The 19,264-nt window shown below is 39.8% G+C and overlaps 1 protein-coding gene across 5 annotated transcripts in view; it reads right to left on the bottom strand.

The window, feature by feature from the left end:
- Positions 1-19,264, bottom strand: part of PHF6 (PHD finger protein 6) — a 75,954-nt gene that overhangs the window by 50,623 nt on the left and 6,067 nt on the right. For all 5 annotated transcript variants that reach the window (XM_066249195.1, XM_066249190.1, XM_066249194.1 and 2 more), the window contains exons 4-5: positions 2,644-2,777; positions 1,900-1,943 (exon numbers count right to left, since the gene is read on the bottom strand). In XM_066249195.1, coding sequence (XP_066105292.1) covers positions 1,900-1,943; positions 2,644-2,777 — 178 coding nt within the window. The remainder of the gene's footprint in view (positions 1-1,899; positions 1,944-2,643; positions 2,778-19,264) is intronic.

The raw sequence follows: 19,264 nt of genomic DNA on the forward strand, positions 1-19,264 counted from the left end.
GGTAAAAATTATTACATAGTCTGCAGTGACTTTTCTCTACCACTAGATGGTACTATAAGCTTCAAAAATCTAGAGCGTTAAAGGGGGAGATGTCTAAATTAATCATTGCTGCCATCCTCAAAAATATCCTGCCTTGGTATGCTCATATACTTGTATTTATCAGGTCATAAGTCTCAATCCTTGGCTTGCCATATATGGTCACTACAATCTTAAAGAGAATAAAATAAATACACTGTTAAAATCTAAAGTAATGGAAGGTGAGAAAGATTACTCTTTTTGTTCTTTTTACTGAATTTATTGGGGTGACACTGGTTAACATAATTCCAGGTTTCAGGTGCCCAGTTCTACAACACATCTCTGTACCCTGCACAGTGTGTTCGCACCTACAATCCAGTCTCCGTCCGTCATCACCCCCATACCCTCCCTTCAGCTCCCCTAGAAAAGCTTCACTCTTCACCTTTCACGAAAGGGGTTTCAATTCAATTCTAGAACCAAGTAAGGAAGAAAACCTGAAAAACTCTATGAAGGTTTATCAGTTATTCCAATATGTTTACCTTCAAAACAAGTTTTTGCTAAGACTGTATTTCGCTTTACACTGTATTTTTAGCCAGCACTTCTTAAAGTTCAATGTATTGGGTGACATTGGTTAACATAATAATACAGGTTTCAGGTGCCCACTAACGAACAACATTGTGGAAAGCATGGGGGGGGGTGTGAATAGTGATAGACAAAAACGTAAGCAGCACTTTTGAAGTAGACTGCTCACAAAAACTAGGGGCAATTTCAAAATGGATAGGAAGCGATAAAATATCCTCCAGTTTTTATGAGCAGTATAAGTAGACCAATCTGGAGTTCAAAGTGGAAATAATACTATTTTATATTGTAAAGTCAAAATCTAAGACATCCAAAGGGGCCACAAACTGTAATATTCTAACATTGATAAGTAAGTCTTAAGAAAACAGCTTCCTAAAACAATACGCTCCAACGATTCTAAGCAACACGTCCTAGGAAGCTAAAAAAAACTCTAAAGATCATTAATCTAAACGGAAAAACAGAAAAATATCAGATTAAATATAAGCCTTTTTACATTGAAAAACCACCTGTCTGCAAATATTTAAAAAAACAAGTCAGAACTCAATTTGAGAACTTTCCCATACCTTTTAAAGACCAAGTACAACGTGGCTAACTATACATAAACATGACTAACCCAGTTTTGTATAAATTTAAGTGAAAACAATCTATAAAATAATTTTAGGTTTGCATTTTAAAATTGATTACTTCTTATGAACATGTCTGCATTAAAAAACAGCCCTGACCTGCAGTGGTGCAGTAGATAAAGCGTTGACCTGAAACTCTGAGGTTGCCGGATCAACACACATGCTGGAGTTGATGCTTCCTGCCCCTCCCCCTTCTCCCTCTCTCTCTCTCTCTCTCTCTCTCTCTCTCTCCTCCTCCTAATCTCTCTCCCCTATCTCTAGAATAATAAAAAATGTTTTAAAACAAAAGAAACAAAAAAGTACTACAATGTGAATAAAAATTTAACAGAAAGCCTGGTGATCAGAAAATGTACTGTTATCCAGTTTAAATTTCTGTATCTAATAGTAGGCCAATTATTAACTTTATAATCTATGAACACACGTCAACATTGAAATTCCTAACCATTAGCATCATTTCTTCTTAAAGATAAATATACTCTTGACTAACTCAACTTTGAAATAAAAGTTTTCTTAAAAATTCAGATCTTTTTCACTACTATATATTTATGTATCCTAATGCTTTTAATTCTTCAAAATGTACTCAATATGGAGATACATCTTACCGTAAAAACTAATATAGTATGATTCATTCCTATTTTACTCAAATTTCTTCTTGAAATTGAAAATTTGCTGAATGACATACCTTCAGAGTTATGAGCAGTTCTCTTGTGTTTCCGGCAATAAACCCTATAAAAATGAAGAAATTAAAAATTATCAAGTAAACAAACTAAACTCATTTTCAAATTAAGAAAACGAACAGGGCCCTGGCCGGTTGGCTCAGCGGTAGAGCGTCGGCCTGGCGTGCGGGGGACCCGGGTTCGATTCCCGGCCAGGGCACATAGGAGAAGCGCCCATTTGCTTCTCCACCCCCCCTTCCTCTCTGTCTCTCTCTTCCCCTCCCGCAGCCAAGGCTCTATTGGAGCAAAGATGGCCCGGGTGCTGGGGATGGCTCCTTGGCCTCTTCCCCAGGCGCTAGAGTGGCTCTGGTCGCGGCAGAGCGACGCCCCGGAGGGGCAGAGCATCGCCCCCTGGTGGGCAGAGCATCGCCCCTGGTGGGCAGAGCATCACCCCTGGTGGGCGTGCCGGGTGGATACTGGTCAGGCGCATGCGGGAGTCTGTCTGACTGTCTCTCCCCGTTTCCAGCTTCAGAAAAATACAAAACAAACAAACAAACAAAAAAAAAACGAACAGTCCACTTCACCCCACTCACACAAGCTGGATCCCAAAACCTTATTATTAAACTTCCTATGCCACTTCTCTAAACATTACATTGCTTAACAAAATGACTCTTTACTACGATGATGAAATGTTTTGAAATGGAAAACATTTGTACAAAAGCCTAAAGAAATTATGACTTAACACATAGGAAGAGAAGTTTCATAATTACATGTAAATTCCTTGTGAAGGCTTCTCTCGTACTTGAGCTTTGTCGTGCAATGCGCAGTGGTAGTGGTACGTCCTGTGACATGTTTTCACATCACAACCAATTGTCGCTCCAGGGCAATGGCACAGAGAACACATCTACAGCAGAACAAGACAATAAGACTATTAGTGCGTGACTTGGCTAAAGCAGTGATGTCGGGTTTGGAGCTATAGATCTCTGTCAAGGGAAACCAAGTTTGTAACTAATAATGCTACTTTTCTTATGTTCTTGCCAAGAACTAATTGGAATCAAATTCTACTGGGGGTATTTTTTCCATGTTAAACAATAATAAAATTAATGGAATATTATTTGGGGAATATTATTAATGTCTATTATTTCACTATTGCCAAGAGAAAATTTGAAATATTGCAAATCAGGGATGTACACTGTATAGAACTTAGTTTCAAAATCCATCTTCCTAGAAATGTGTCACTGGGAAAAATGCCTCAAAACAGAAAAAAAATTTCCTTGATATCTGCACATAATCAATGAGACTCTTTGGGAAAAAAAAATACAATTTGGAAAACTTATAAAATCAATTTTAAGTGAGGGAAGGAAGAGGATAAAAGAATTATGTAGATTTCTAAATAGCTCAAGCTCTGAAAATAATTTGCGATGTCAAATTGATTGTGAAAATATGTTCATCTATTTTCATTTAATTTGTTAGCTTTTGCATTATAAATACAGATAGGTAAAAAAAATTCTTTCAACATATTTAAATATACCTTACCTTATGACTTTATTGAATAATTCATATTAACTAGCTCATGATCTAAATTTATGGAAAAAATCTTTTAAAAAAGTAACAATAGTTACATAACAATGATTGTTAGTGACTTGATAAACAGATCACACTATACAGCTAGTGCTCGACTTACGATCATGATTGGTTCCGACAGACTGGTCGTAACATGATTTGGTTATAAGTTGAGTAGGCTATATGTACAGTACTGTGAAATGATGTTATAAAAATCTTTGTCATATTTTATCATAATTTTCTTTCATTATTATATATCATAATTTTCTTTGTTCATTTTATGCCATTTGTATCATCTCTATACCATTTTGTTTCTTACTTTTACATTCGTCATGTTTAAGTAAAACACTGCATTACCAGTACAACTGGTATAATATTTGCAAAGACAATTTCCTCTTGGTAGACATCTTGGGAGGGGTTTGATGAAAAATATCCAAGACACAAAACACAAATTGCTGTACTGAGTCTGGGATAACAGTTGAAATGGTGCACATGAAGATGGTAGTGCTGCCAGAAGTTGGTCTGCACTATCGTACGTCCAGCTGGGCAACGCTTACGCTGCCAGACACGGAGCAGTCATGGCTAGCGACTGTGGTCATAAAGTCAAATGGTCATAAGTTACATAGGTCGTAAGTCGATCAATATTTGTACTATGCTGAGTGTTTTTTTGTTTTTTTTTTTAGAAAGAGAGAGACAGACTTGACTGGGGGCTCCCGCCGAACCAGTGACTCCTTTTTAAGCCAGTGACCTTGGGCTTTAAGCCAGAGACCATGGTGTCACGTCTATGATGGATCCCATGCTCAAGCCAGAGACCTTGAGGTTTCAAAACTGGGTCCTCAGCGTCCCAGGCCAATGCTCTGTCCTCTGTGTCACTGCCTGGTCAGGCTGAGTGGGCCTTTAATGAAGCTATCTTGTCAGCTATAAATGACATGCCAAAATAAATTCACAATAAGATAAATTTTAAAAACTGCTCATTTGTTTTGAAATTGCTAGATACCTCATTCTAAACTGTTCTTATTCCTCCTTATTAATTTTTTTTCCTTCACATAGAGAGAGAGTCAGAGAGAGGGACAGACAAGAAGGGAGAGAGATGAGAAGCATCAATCATCAGTTTTTTATTGCAACACCTTAGTTGTTTATTGATTGCTCTCTCATGTGCCTTGACCGTGGGCCTTCAGCAGACCCAGCAACCCCCTGCTCAAGCCAGAGACCTTGGGTCCAAGCTGGCGAGCTTTTGCCCAAACCAGACAAGCCTGTAATCGAGACCTCGGGGTCTGGAACCTGGGTCCTCTGCATCCCAATTCGACGTTCTATCCACTGCGCAACCACCTGGTCAGGCCTTATTAATTTTAAATTAAAAAAAATACCATCCTAATTCTGGATTACTTGTCCCCTAAGAAATTTTGTTATACCAAGAGGTTAATATAAATTCCAATAAAATGTCTTATATTTCTTTAAGCAAGTCAAACATTCAATCTCTTATTCAAGCTACCATAAAAGAAATACTCATATGTAAGTCAGAAACAGAAACATTCTCAACACAGGTACGGCCAAGAAAACACGAGGGCCAGTGTCCATTATTAATACTAGTGAAATACTCCACTCCTTAAAATAAATATAGAAACTTCAAAGGATTACTGTAGAAAGAAATGCTGTGCCAAATTACCCAGCAGGAAAAGCTATTAACTACTTTTAGGTGGCTTATAAACTCTTGATAAGTTGCAACATTTGTACCGCAGCTTCATTATGAGGTTCTATTACTTCAGTAAATTACATTTCTAATCAAAACACATACTTATTATAGAAATGTTGGAAAACGCAAAAAAAAACCCAAAAATGTCTAAAATCATTCTAAGTCAGCAAGCTTATGTGTTACAAGCTTATGTGAAAGTCTTTTTCCAAGTAATTCTGTATGTGTCCTTTTGCAACTCAGTTTTAAATGATTAAATGGAACATTACCCAATTCTTTAAAACCTATGCTGCAAGTAGTTCATCTTGACATTACATCTAAGGCAGGTTTGTGTAAGTACATTTAGACAAAAAACATATTCAATTCCATTAGAAAGCAAAAATGAAAGCGGAGGAAAAGTCCTCAACACTGTCAAAGGTAGGTGTAGTGAGATGGCTGCTCTCAAATGCTGCTGCAAACTGGCTCACTTTCTGCACAGTAACTTCTCATTTATCAAAGTTTTTGAAACGTTAATGTTTTCTGATCCAGTCATTTTAATTCTATATATCTAGTCTAAAACAATCAGAATCAAACAATTTTTACAAAGTGATGTTCACTGCAAAATGACTTAGAAAAGCCGGAAAGGTAACACCGCCCCTGGAAAACAACTGAGAAATGTTTACATAAAGTATAGTACACCCACATGTAGGAATATTTTATAGCCACTCTTTTCAAAGACATTTCAATGGTATGGGGAAAGGTTTATGTATAATGTTAAGTGAAAAATTAAGCAAGATACAAAACAGTGATTTATGATTCCAATTATAACATATTTTTGAAAATAGGTGGAAGTAAATATACGAAAAAGCTGAGTGGTTATCATGGAGTGTTGTTTTTCATAATTTCTTGTGTTTTTTTTTATTTTTCTACAATGAGCAAAAATACTTTTATATACAAAACATTGTTTAAGAATACTGGGAATACTCTAGCAAATGCTTTCAATATCTCTCAGTTTACTGAGAATGAGAAAACCAAATGTCTAAAATATATCAACAAGTATTTTAACTGGTTATAAATTCAAATCAGCCCAAAGTATAACCAGTTAAAACTATAGCAACCTACGTCAGGTACCTTTTTCTTTTTTTATCTGAGAAAAAGACTCACTTTTGTCCATTTCTTTCAAGGAAGAAAAGACATACCAAAAAAAAAATGTTTTCAGCCTGGTCAGGTGGTGGTGTAGTGGATAGAGAAATGGACTAGGTTGCAGAGGACCCAGGTTCGAAACCCCAAGGTCACTGGCTTGAGCGTGGGCTCATCTGGTTCAAGCACAGATCACCAGCTTCGCTGGCTTAAGCAAGGGGTCACTAGGGCTGCTGTAGCCTCCCACCCTTGTCAAGGAACATATGAGAAAGCAATCAGTGAACAACGGAGGTGCCACACGAAGAATTGATGCTTCTCATTTCTCTCCCTTCCTGTCTGTCTGCCGCTACTGTCCCTCTCTCTCTCTCTGTCACACACTCACACACACACACACACACACACACAAATGTTTTCAGAGCATGAAAAATGTTAAGATTAGGAGCAGGAAATTTTCTCAATTAGAATTTACAGGATCTACTTTATACAACATTCATATACAAGCAGAAATACCTTCTTGTATATGAAATTCAAGGTTCTAATAGAACAGCAAAAATTACCCATAATAAAACTAAATATAAAATTTAAATGTTTGTGTATCCCTGAATACAAAACAGGAACATAAGCCAGACTGGTGGTGGAGTGCAACTGATAGAGTGTCAACCTGGGACACTGAGGTCACAGGTTTGAAACCTCGAGATCAATGGCTTAAGGAAGAGGTCACTGGCTGGGCTTGAGTCCTCCAGTCAAGGGACATATGAGAAGCAATCAATGAACAACTAAAGTGAGGCAACTATGAGTTAATGCTTCTCATGTCTCTCTCTTCCTGTCTCTATCTCTCTCTCTCCAAACAAACAACAACGACACAGGAACATAACTGTTACTTTTAAGCCTACTTTGCTATATTCCAGACCCTGAAATAATTTTTGTCCCTGAACTACTATGGAACTTAAGACACAGTATTCATTTTGGCTCTTACAATTTTATTACCATGTATGGCTAATTATCTTTATAAATGTATAGATTTCACCCATCAATTGCTTCCAGACTGAGATTTTGGAAATCTAACACTGTGCCTTGCAAAATAGTTGGCTTTCAGCTTACTCTGTTGTTGAAGATTTCAGTATCTAAGGCATGTATTTTCTCATTCAGGTTATAATTCCTGCAGATTTATGTCTTCAGGTATGTCTATAAATATTTAAACAGTCTGATCTAGGATTTGGAAAGGTGAAATTAAGAATAATCCAGTTGAAAGGGCACAGAATGAGTAGAGGCAAGACTATATGGGGGAAATTAGCTGTTAATAAAGAAGGCTGAGCCTGACCTCTGGTGGTGCAGTGGATAAAGCATCGACCTGGGAACACTGAGGTTGCCGGTTCAAAACCCTGCACTTGTCTGGTTAAGGCATATATGGGAGTTGATGCTTCCTGTTCCTCCCCCCTTTCTCTCTCTCTCTCTCTCTCTCTGCCTCACTCCCTCCCTCCTCTCTAAAAATGAATAAATAAAAATATCAAAAAAAATAATAAAGAAGGCTGAGAATAAGAAAGAGAGAAAATGAAAAACTAAAGAAGTTGGGAAGCCAGATAGGTGGAATGTTATAGAAAATAAAGGACTTCTCTTGAAAAAAGTAGAATAACAGGAAAAGAAAACCCCCACTACAGCTAGGCAGGAGTTAGTCAGACTTGAGTAATGCTATCTTGTATTGCTTTTTACACAAAAACATTTGCCCTCCAATTTGTAACAGTCCCTACTTGGTCCTCAGCAGAATGTCAGCTGCCATTTAACATACTTGCACTTTACCCATGGCTCTCTCAAACATGGGAAAATGAAAGTTAACCTGACAAGAACACGTCAGGAAAATTCAACTAAGACCACAGATAGATATAAGGGAAAACTCAAATGAGAGTGACAACTTCTAGAATAGCGGAAAAGAGAAGGCTCTAGGGCCGCGATGGCGAACTTTTTTATAAAGCCGCCCACTTTTGCAGTGCTGGTCAACCTGATCCCTCACTAGTGGGTGGTCCAACTTTCACCGTGGGCCAACCGCGTAGCTATTAGGTTGCTCCGCTACCCCCCCCCCCCCACCAAGAAAGCTGGAACCTGGACCGCCAGTGGGCGGGAGGGACCAGGTTGACCAGCACTGCAAAAGTGAGTGGTTTTTATACAAAGGTTTGCCATCACGGCTCTAGGGAAAAGGTTGAAATCTTATGGCTAGATAGAGCCAAAGGAGAGCAGGCTCTCTAAGGCTTAGCTTTGCCCAACTTAACTGCTGTGTATCTACTACACACATCAGTAACTGACCATAGTGTACAGATGTTAAATCTCATGGCCAAGTAGTTACTACTCTCAAGACATCTGTTCCAAGAAAATATTTATAGTTACAAATATTTGGAGACTGTTCTGGAGTCTGAAGGCAAAGAGAAAATGACAGAAGTACTTGGAGTTGAGAACATGGTATCTAGGATGATTTGACAGGGGCTGAAACAAAAAGTGACAGTAGTTAAGTTAACACTGGTATTTGTCTTAATAAAAGAAAGATAGTGCTGTTGGGGAAAGTTTTCAGAACTGCCTAAAAAATGCTCTGAACTCCAGGTTTATTGCTTTATTTATAGTAATACCTCACTTATCCAACATACAAAGCAGAGTGAACTCTGAATTACCGGGTTAACTAATAGGCATCTCATTTATAGGTTAAAAATTACTAAAAATAATACCATTTCACATGAGAGTGGAACATGATCTTATAACCATTTCTGGTTTATCATTAAAACTATAAGTATATATATCTATATATATAGATATAGATATAGCTATTTTTCTATAAACATAGCATTTTGAAGGTCTTATAAAACACAAACTGAATATTGTTAATAATAAAGTCTGTATAATATAATTAAATCTAAATGGAAAGCTAGAAAGCAAAAATAAAATTTGAAAGCTGTCAAAGTCATTGAAAAGTGACAAACCTGATAGATTAGGACCTTAATTTCAAGTGCTTCTAAAAAACAGGGTCACTAAAATTTACTTGTTTCTACTAGAGTAACAGACTAAATCTAAGCAGTTACTGAATAAATCAGTTCAGCCCTGGCCAGTGTGGATGTCCCAGGTTCGATACGCAGTCAGGGCACACAGAAGTTACCATCTGCTTCTCTACCCCTTTCCCTCCCCATCCTTTCTCTCTCCCTCTCTCCTCCCCTCCTGTAGCCATGGCTCTATGGGTTCAAGCACATTGACCCTGGGTGCTGAGGATGGCTCTGTGTGGCCTCCGCCTCAGGTGCTATATTTTGCTCTGTTGCAAGCATGGCCCCAAAAGGGGGTTGCTGGGTGGATCCTGGTTGGGGTGGAAGCGGAAGTCTTTCTATCTAACCCTCCTCTCACTTGGAAAAGAAGGAAAAATAAAAATGAATAAATCAGTTCAGAAGTCTTGTAGAAATTGGAGGACAATGAACTAAGCCTATTAAGTTTTGTGGGTTTTTTTTAGATTTTATTTACTCATTTTTAGAGAGAGAGGAGGGAGGAGCAGGAAACATCAACTGCCACATGTGCCTTAGCCAGGCAAGCCTGTGGTTTCAAACCGGTCATCTAAGTGTTTTAGGTCAACTTTATCCACTGTGTCACCACAAGTCAGGCTATCTGGTTACTTAACCTAGCCTTCTGACCTTGCTCTGAATGTCACATATATCAACTACCTTCAAATTTATGAACCATCTCTGACAAGGAGTAAAAATTCTCTTATTGGGATTTCTGAAGTTTGCTTTTTCTTTTTTTTTCTTTTTAGCAAGACAGAGGGGGGAGGACAGACAGGAAGGAGATGGGAAGCATCAAATCATAGTTGTGGGACCTTAGTTGTTCATTGATTGCTTTCTCATATGTGCCTTGATGGGAGGGAGCTACAGCAGAGCAAGTGACCCCTTGCCCAAGCCAGTGACCTTGGGCCCAAGCCAGTGACCTTCGGCTTCAATCAGCAACCATGGGATCATGTCTATGATCCCACGCTCAATCCAGCGACTCTGCACTCAAGCCAGAGAGCCCACATTCAAGCCAGATGAGCCTGCGCTCAAGCTGGTGACCTCGAGGTCTCAAACCTGGGTCCTCCTCATCCCAGTCTGACACTCTATTATCCACTGCACCACCGCCTGGTCAGGCCATTCATTCTCCTTAATCACCTCCAAGTAAGACAAAGTTCATTTTAATATAAATGATGTAAAATGTCTGCACACATTAAAATTACATGCATGTCATAAGCAAAGCTTTTAATTTAATTTTTATTTATTGATTTTTAGAGAAAGGAAGGAGGGACGAAAGGAAGAGAGAGACAGGGAGAAGCAGAAGGGAAAGACAGAGGGAAGAGTTGGAAGGGAGAGAGAGAAACAAGCATAATTTGTTGTTTCACTTATTTATTCATTCAGTGGTTGATTCTTATATGTGCTCTGACAGGGGATTGAACCTGCAACCTTGGCAGATGACACTCTAACCGAGCTACCCAACCAGGGCCAATAAGAGCTTTTTGAAAAAAATATCATATTTATATGAGTACATTCGTGATTCATGTACAGAGTTATACAGATGACAATGAGGTCACTTCTGGAAGAAAATGTACCTGTCCCCCACCAAAATACCCTAAGGTGGATTCCTGCAAGTCCAATCCAGTCCACCACTTGTTTTCATAAACAAAGTTTTATTGAAACACATAGTTTTTTGTGTATTGTCTGTGGCTGCAATTGAGACCATATGGCTGGCAAAGCCTTAAATACTTATCTGGTCTTTTTTTTTTCTTTCTGAAGTGAGAAGCAGGGAGGCCGTCAAACAGACTCCCGCATGTTCCTGACCTGGATCCACCCAGCAGGCCCACCAGGGGGCGATGCTCTGCCCATCTGGGGCGTCGCTCCGTTGCAACTGGAGCCATTCTAGCACCTGAGGAAGCCTTGAAGCCACCCTCAGTGCCCAGGCCAACTTTGCTCCCATGGAGCTTTGGCTGAGGGAGGGGAAGAGAGAGACAAAGAGGAAGGAGAGGGGGAAGGGTGGAGAAGCAGATGGGTGCTTCTCCCGTGTGCCCTGGCCGGGAATCGAACCTGGGACTTCCACACGCCAAGCCAATGCTCTACTGCAGAGGCAACCGGCCAGGGCCTATCTGGTCTTTTATACAAAGTTTGCTAACCCCTGTTCCAAGGCAATGGTCCATGACCAAGAGTATTCATTAAAAATCACTTGGGAATCTTTTTCAAAAGATATCTCTCTGGAGTCCCCCATTCCCCTTTTCTGATTTCATAGCTGCTTAGGTAGCACTGCTTGGTTAGTAGCACTAGTAGTCCCCTGGCATCTTCTGCTCCTCTGTATACAGTTAGAAATGCTAGCCTTCCATATACTGTGGGTGCTTCGTTTTGTGCTTACTGAATGCTAAATATGCCACAGTCTACTTTAAATACAACTGGCATGCAATACTTATTTAATACTTTAACCATTTAACCCTCTTGGAAACTCTTCCCACTTTGACTTCTACAGCATCACATTCCCAGAGGAAGTCATTTCGAATGTCACTTTCTATGAAGCCTTTTGTCTTCTCAGGTAGAATTAATTCGAGCCCTCTTTCCCTGCTCATTTGTTGCGTTCTTTGACACTTCTAAAGCTAAACTCTATTTAATCATGGTTGCACCCAAAATGTTCCCATTTGTGCTGGGGACAAAGTAGAAACTCAAGTATCTGATAAGTGGACAAGTAGATGAATTCTGGACTCTGGATGGAGATCTTGACAATTGTAATGACTACAGAAGTAACAAAAACAACACCATACTGGGTAAATGAAAGCTGCACAAACAAAACCCAGCCTGTCTGAGGCATACACAGCTCTCTACCATCCAGACTGAACAAATGACCAACCCAATCTTTCCCTCAAGACCTCTCTCTATCCTTTTCAAACTCCTGGAGCTGCAAATAGCACAACACTAAAACACTGATCAACCCAAACCGAAATTTTAGGCTACACCTTTACTTCCCTGGTCAATTTACAACTACCTCCTTATTAAGGTGTCTCACTATTATCCAACTACAGCAGCTTCTCTCCTTCCAATGCAACCAACAGTTAATGAGCACCCACTTACTTATTAGAATGCTATCAAACACAAATGAGACATGAAGCACTATGCTAAGTGTTCTCTAAACATTATCCCCACTTAATCCTATGCTAGGCAAACAGAATACAGTCCCTACTCCCCCAGAATTCACAATAGAATCGGGAAGAAAGGCTTGTACACATGTAGCCAATACAATGCAGAGCATGTCAAACTCTATGATAGAGGTAAAGGCTGAGGAGGACACACAACAGAAAACTGCAAAGAAGCTAGGAGATGAATAACACTAGCACACATGCAGCAGTAGAGACAAGGAGAGCATACTGGAGGAACTGAGAGGAGAGGAACTGATATAAGGAACAGAAAAGGTGATGTGAGATAGACTTCGGAAGGGCAGGCTGAGGCCTCCAGATACCACTTTGTATGCAGTACGGAACCAGCACAGGTTTTGAGTCAGGGAATGACATTAGATTTTAAAAGTATAGATCCAATAATTGCTAGCAGTAGTTTGGAAGGATGGAAAGAGGAAGATTGGATATAGGATACCATTAAAAAAGAAGTCAGCCTGACAGGTGGTGGCACAGTGAATAGTTGACCTGGAACACTGAGATCCCAGGTTCAAAACCCTGAGTTCACCACCTTGAGCACAGGTTCATCGGCTTGAGCAGGCTTGCCCGCTTGAGCATGGAATCACTGACATGATCCCATCGTCGCTGGCTTGAGCCCAGAGGTCTCTGGCTTGAGAAAAAGCTCACTGGCTCAGCTGGAACTGGTCCTCCCCCATCAAGGCACATGTGAGAAACAACAAAAAGTGACACAACTCTGACTTGATGCTTCTCATCTCTTTCTTCCTGTCTCTCTCTCTCAAAAAAGAAAGAAAGAGAGAGAGAGAGAGAGAAAGGAAAGAAAGAAAGAAAGAAAGAAAGCAGAGACATCTTAGAAATATAATCAAGTAGGAAGTAGAAAGAGGTAAAGGTAGAGAAAGGTAAAGGATTCAGAAAAAAAATATGGTTTCAGGGTGGGGAGATAATGATTGCTTTAGAAAGGCTGAGTTTAAGATGCCTACAGGACAACTATATATACCAAATATGCTGTCATGATATTTTGTTCTCTACAGTGATTCTCTGTGTATCACTTATCTCCTGAAAACCATGCATGGCCTTCCCTATCCCCTCCTATCCAAGCTGAAGTTACTGTTTAACGTTTAAAGACCCTGCAGTCATCCCACACTACTCCGTTCTGATCCACTGCTGCCAGTCTCAATGACCCATTCTAGTAGAGCTAATCTGTTTCCTGAACTCATCCCTCCCCCCCTTTTTTAACCTTACCACCTCCAGGAAGCAGTTTTAACTACCTAAATAGAAACATTCCTTACCCACAGAAGATTTAAAAAGTATATGTTATATCCCTGACCAGGTGGTTGCATAGTGGATAGAGCGTCAAACTGGGATGTGGAAGACCCAGGTTACAAACCCCAAGGTCCTGGCTTGAGTGCAGGCTCACCAGTTTGAGTGAGTGGCTGCTGGCTTGAGCGTAGGATCACAGACATGACCCCAAGGTCGCTGGCTTGAGCAAGCTTGCTCTGCTGTAGCCTCCAGGTCAAGGAACATATGAGAAAGCAATCAATGAACAACTAAGGAACTGCAATGAAGAATTGATTGCTCTCATCTCTCTCCCTTCCTGTCTGTCTGTCCCTATCAATCTCTCTCTCTCTTTGTCAAAAAAAATAAGTGTACGTTATAAATTATCATATATGCATATACATGGCATGCCCAGTATTTAGATCATAAACTCAGAATCAGACCTCCTTTATCTCTGGGCTGCCAAGCACTCCATTGGTGCTGACTAAATAAAAAATTAGACTATGTAGTTGGTCTTTTTATATTCAGGGACTACAAAAGATATCTGAAGAGTAACAGACAATCAGTATGCATACGGAATTCTTGGCCTAAAAACAGCAAGATAATGCTAATAACAGAATACATTAATAGAATCTGATTATGCCCTAAATGAGGTATTATGTGCATCTTTAATAGAAAACTACTAAGCTCTAATTATGACATTTTTATTTTTTTATTTCATTTTCTTTTCTTTATTGAAATTATTGGGATGATAGTGATTAACAAAATTACAAAGGATTCAGGCACACAATTCGGCAACACATCATCTGTACACTGCATTCACCACCTCCAGTCAAGTCTCCTTCCATCACCACTTATCTCCCTGAGACCCTCCTCAAACTCCCCCACCCACCAATATTTTAACTTTTTTTTGCTCAATCCCTCCAGCCCCCAGCCCCACCCCCAACAGCTGTCAGCCTGCTCTCTATCTATGAGTCGGTCTTTATTTTGCTTGTTAGTTTATTACACTCCACATGAGAGAAATCATATACTTGTCCTTCTCTGTCTTATGCATATGAAAAGATGATCAATTTCACTAGCCATTAGAGAAATGCAAATCAAAGCCACAATGAGCTATCACCTCATACCTGTCAGAACGGTGCTCATCAATAAGTCAGCAAACAGTGCTGGCAAGGATGTGGGGAAAAGGGAACCCTCGTGCACTGTTGGTGGGAATGCAGACTTGTGCAGCTACTTTGGAAAGAAATACAGTTAATTCAAAAAAATAAAAAATAGGCCTGACCACGAGGTAGGACCATGGATAGAGCGTCAGACTGGACTCAGAGGACCCAGGTTCAAAACCAGAGGCCGCCGGCTGGAGCACGGGCTCATCTGGCTTGACCACTGGCTCACAGCTTGAGCGTGGGGTCACTGGCTTGAGCATGGGATCATAGACATGACCCCATGGTCGCTGGCTCAAGCAAGGGGTCACTCAGTCTGCTGTAGACCCCCCGATCAAAGCACATATGAGAAAGCAATCAATAAACTAAGGTGCCTCAAGGAAGAATTGATGCTTCTCATCTCTCTCTTCCTGTCTGTCTGTCCCTAACTGTCTCTCTCTCTGTCTCCCTCCGTCACAAAAAATATATATAAAATAAAAATTAAAAATAAATAAAAATGGATCTGCCTTATGACTCAGTGATTCCACTTCTGGGGAATTTATTCAAATAATCCCAAAACACTAATTCAAAAGAAGATATACACCCTCATGTTCGCTGCAACATTGTTTGCAAAATCTGGAAACAGCCCAAGTGCCCTTCAGTTAGATAAGTGGATAAAAAAAATCTGTGATATGTTTTTTTACATAATAGAATACTACACAGCCATAAAAAAAATGAAATCTTACCTTCTGCAACAGCATGGATCGACCTGGAGAGTATTATGCTAAGTAACCATGACATTTTTAAATGTGCTTTTTGGTTAGACACCTTAAAAAGCAGTCTACTATAACGTAATGATTAATAATTCTGACTTTGCAGTTAACTGGCCATCGATTTGAATTCTAGCTCTGCCACTTGCTAGCTATATAACCACAGTCAGGTTACTTAACTTCCCTGAGCCTCAGTTTCCTCATCTGTAAAGTGAGAATGAATATTTTCCTATCTCATAGTATGATTATGATATTTTAATAGAATCATGTATTTAAAGTGCATATCCCAGTTCCTAACACAAATTAAGCATTCAATAGCCTGAGCTGTGGTGACGAGTGGATAAAGTGTCGACCTGGAAAGCTGAGGTCACCAGTTTGAAGCCCTGGGCTTGCCGGGTCAAGGCACATATGAAAAGCATCTACTATGAGCTGATGCTTCCCACTCCTCCCCCCCCCCTTTTCTCTCTCCTCTTGCTAAAAATCAGTGGATAAAATATATTTTTTTTAATTTTAAAAAAATTAGTTAGAAAATGGGAAGGTTTAGGAGTAACTGGAGGAAAGTTATGAGATATATGAAGACTTTCATTTTTAATAAGGAAAAACCAAATACTTTCTTTAACGGAAAAAGCAGACATAGAATAAATGGCTTTAAATTAAGCAACATACTTGAGTTATACAAAAGGATGAATTTCTTGACTCTGAATTGTTATATAATGACGGTCTTGTTTCAGATTGCTTGGGTAGAATTACAATTTCTTGGTATACTTAGGAATAGGAACAGCCAAAAATCTTATGTTGGATGGCTTGCAGGTAGTCTTGGCTAGGAATAAGGATGGTGAACAAAATGCCCTTTTTAACTCCTTCTGTTCTTTGAGTTGGTGATATATCTGACACAGGTACCAATTAGAACAGTAACCATCCGATGTAGATACTCTTAATCAGGGGTCCCCAAACTACGGCCTGCGGGCCACATGCGGCCCCCTGAGGCCATTTATCCGGCCCCCGCTGCACTTCCGGAAGGGGCACCTCTTTCATTGGTGGTCAATGAAAGGAGCACATTGACCATCTCATTAACCAAAAGCAGGCCCATAGTTCCCATTGAAATACTGGTCAGTTTCTTGATTTAAATTTACTTTTTTTTAATTTTAAATATTGTATTTGTTCCCATTTTGTTTTTTTACTTTAAAATAAGATATGTGCAGTGTGGGTAGGGATTTGTTCATAGTTTTTTTTATAGTCCGGCCCTCCAACGGTCTGAGGGACAGTGAACTGGCCCCCTGTGTAAAAAGTTTGGTGACCCCTGCTCTTAATGATCTTACCACCAACTTCATCCAGAAAGAGTATATTTTTAAATATACTTCTTTCAAGTGTCTCCTTAAGCAAAATGAAAATAACAAGAACTCATAATTTTACTTGGAAATTTGCATTTCTTGGCTAGATGGCTGGAGAATTGGAGTAGGTGGTACAGATGTGGTGTCTCCATATGGCTTCAACAGGAACTGGAAGCCATCCTGGAAAAATATGTCTCCGTCTCAACTGCAAAAAGTCTTAAATTATACAAACCTTAGTGCTTTATATTTAAAGGGATGCTAAAGCAATGAATACGTTCATGTGGAATGATTTTTCCTTCCCTGATCCTTGTCGCTGACACGAAAACCTCGGAAAATTGCCGACGGAAGCAAGAACACAGAAACAACACACACGGACCTCCTGCTCTGCTGCAGCTTCACATCCTCTCCAGACTCCAGACTGCTCCGTCTGGCCCCTGTACACTTCCACCTCAACCCCCAGCCTCTTTGCTCTCTGAGCACCTCTGTAGCCAACACCAGGTACAGACTGGAACCTATCTTGAGAGCACCCAGGGACCAGCACTCCTGTTTTTGATCGTTTTCAGTGGTCATTCATGACTTACTTTTCACCTGTAAATCTAGATCAACAGGAGCCAGGGCCAACAGGCTTACAGGATAAAATGCTTTCAAAACTTAATCAGGAAGCTGATTATCTAGTTTATATATAGTTTACCTATACAAATGAAGCTCTTCACTTTTTTCCTCCCTTCCTATTTGGTTTGGGGCCCTTTCATTACTTAGACAACTCTACACAGGGAAAACTAAAAAAGAAAACTGAAAACTGATATACTGATTACTTGATAGTACTTCATATAAAAATGAAATAGTGGAAGGAGCAGAAGTAAAGGCTAAAATGATACTTGAATATTATTTCAATGTTAAGCCTATAAATGCCACTCTAGTCCTATTCACTACGGAATTGATTTAAATTCTGACATTTGGGAAGAAGGAAAAGGAGCAAACTTATATATGTAGGCTCTAAAGTTCTCTCCTTTTGCCATTATTCTTCAAAACCAGATGTCCATAGCCTCAACACGGATTCAAACCACCTTTCCTAAAGTAGCTCTCTGTATGTTTATAGCACTTTTTAGTCATTCAGCATCACTGTTTAGTAAGCCGTGATACAGCATTATCTGTTTACCACTGGCAAAAAGACAAATAAATTAATGACTTGTCTAAAGTTACATAATGTGTCAATGGCAAAGTTATTTAAAAAACAGGCTCCATGACTTCCCAGCCCAGTATGCTTTTCATTAGCCTACAATAACATTAGCAGGATCTTATTATATATATATACAAGTAATACTGAGAATGGTGGCTACAATTTATCAGGTCCTAACCACATGCTGGGTACCATGCTCAATCCTGTATAGTTTGTTTGTTTCTTTCTTTTTTAAGCAAAGGGGGGGGACAAGGACAGACAGTGAGAGAGATGAGAAGCAATGATTGGGGGGGAGGGGCTCCAGTCAAGCCAATGACCCCTTACTCAAGCCAGCGACCCTGCACTCAAGCTGGTGAGCCCACACTTAAGCCAGATCACTTCGGGGTTTCAAACTTGGGACCTCAGTGTCCCAGGATGACACTCTATCCACTGTGCCACCACCTGGTCAGGCCTGTATAGTCTCTCTTTTAATTCTCATAATATCCCTGAGAGTCAAATACTCTCCTTATCTCCTTCTGTCAGGTAAAGAAAAACATGGTGCAGAGAAGTAAATAACTTGCCACGGGTCACCCAAATAGTTAAATGACAAAGCTGAGATTCAAATTCAAGACTTACTATAGTTTGTGGTATTTATCTCCAACATTGTTCTATTCATTAGATCAAGAAACAAGCTGTTATGTATATAACTCACTATACTTGAGGGGGGAAAAACCCAACACCCTAAACTATACCATTAAAAATTAATCAAAATAACTTATAATAGTGAAATCTGTACAAAGTTCTGATGCTTTCTTCACATACAGTACAAATAGATTAAATCTCCATTGAAATTAGCAATACTGGCAGATGTGTGCTGCTGCTTCATGAAAAACTAGTTATTGCATTTGTTAATAATATTTAACATTAGGGCCTGACCAGGCGGTGGGTGCAGTGGATAGAGCATCGTACTGGGACCCGGAGGACACATGTTCAAAACCCCGAGGTTGCCAGCTTGAGTGCAGGCTCATTTGGTTTGAGAAAGGCTCACCAGCTTGAGCCTAAGGTTGCTGGCTTGAGCAAGGGGTCACTCAGTCTGCTGTAGCCCCCCGGTAAAGGAATATCAGAGAAAGCAATCAATGAACAATTAAGTAAGGTGCTGCAATAAAGAACTGATGCTTCTCATCTCTCTCCCTT

The sequence above is a fragment of the Saccopteryx bilineata genome, chromosome X, assembly GCF_036850765.1.
Source record: "Saccopteryx bilineata isolate mSacBil1 chromosome X, mSacBil1_pri_phased_curated, whole genome shotgun sequence".
Lineage (NCBI taxonomy): Eukaryota > Metazoa > Chordata > Mammalia > Chiroptera > Emballonuridae > Saccopteryx > Saccopteryx bilineata.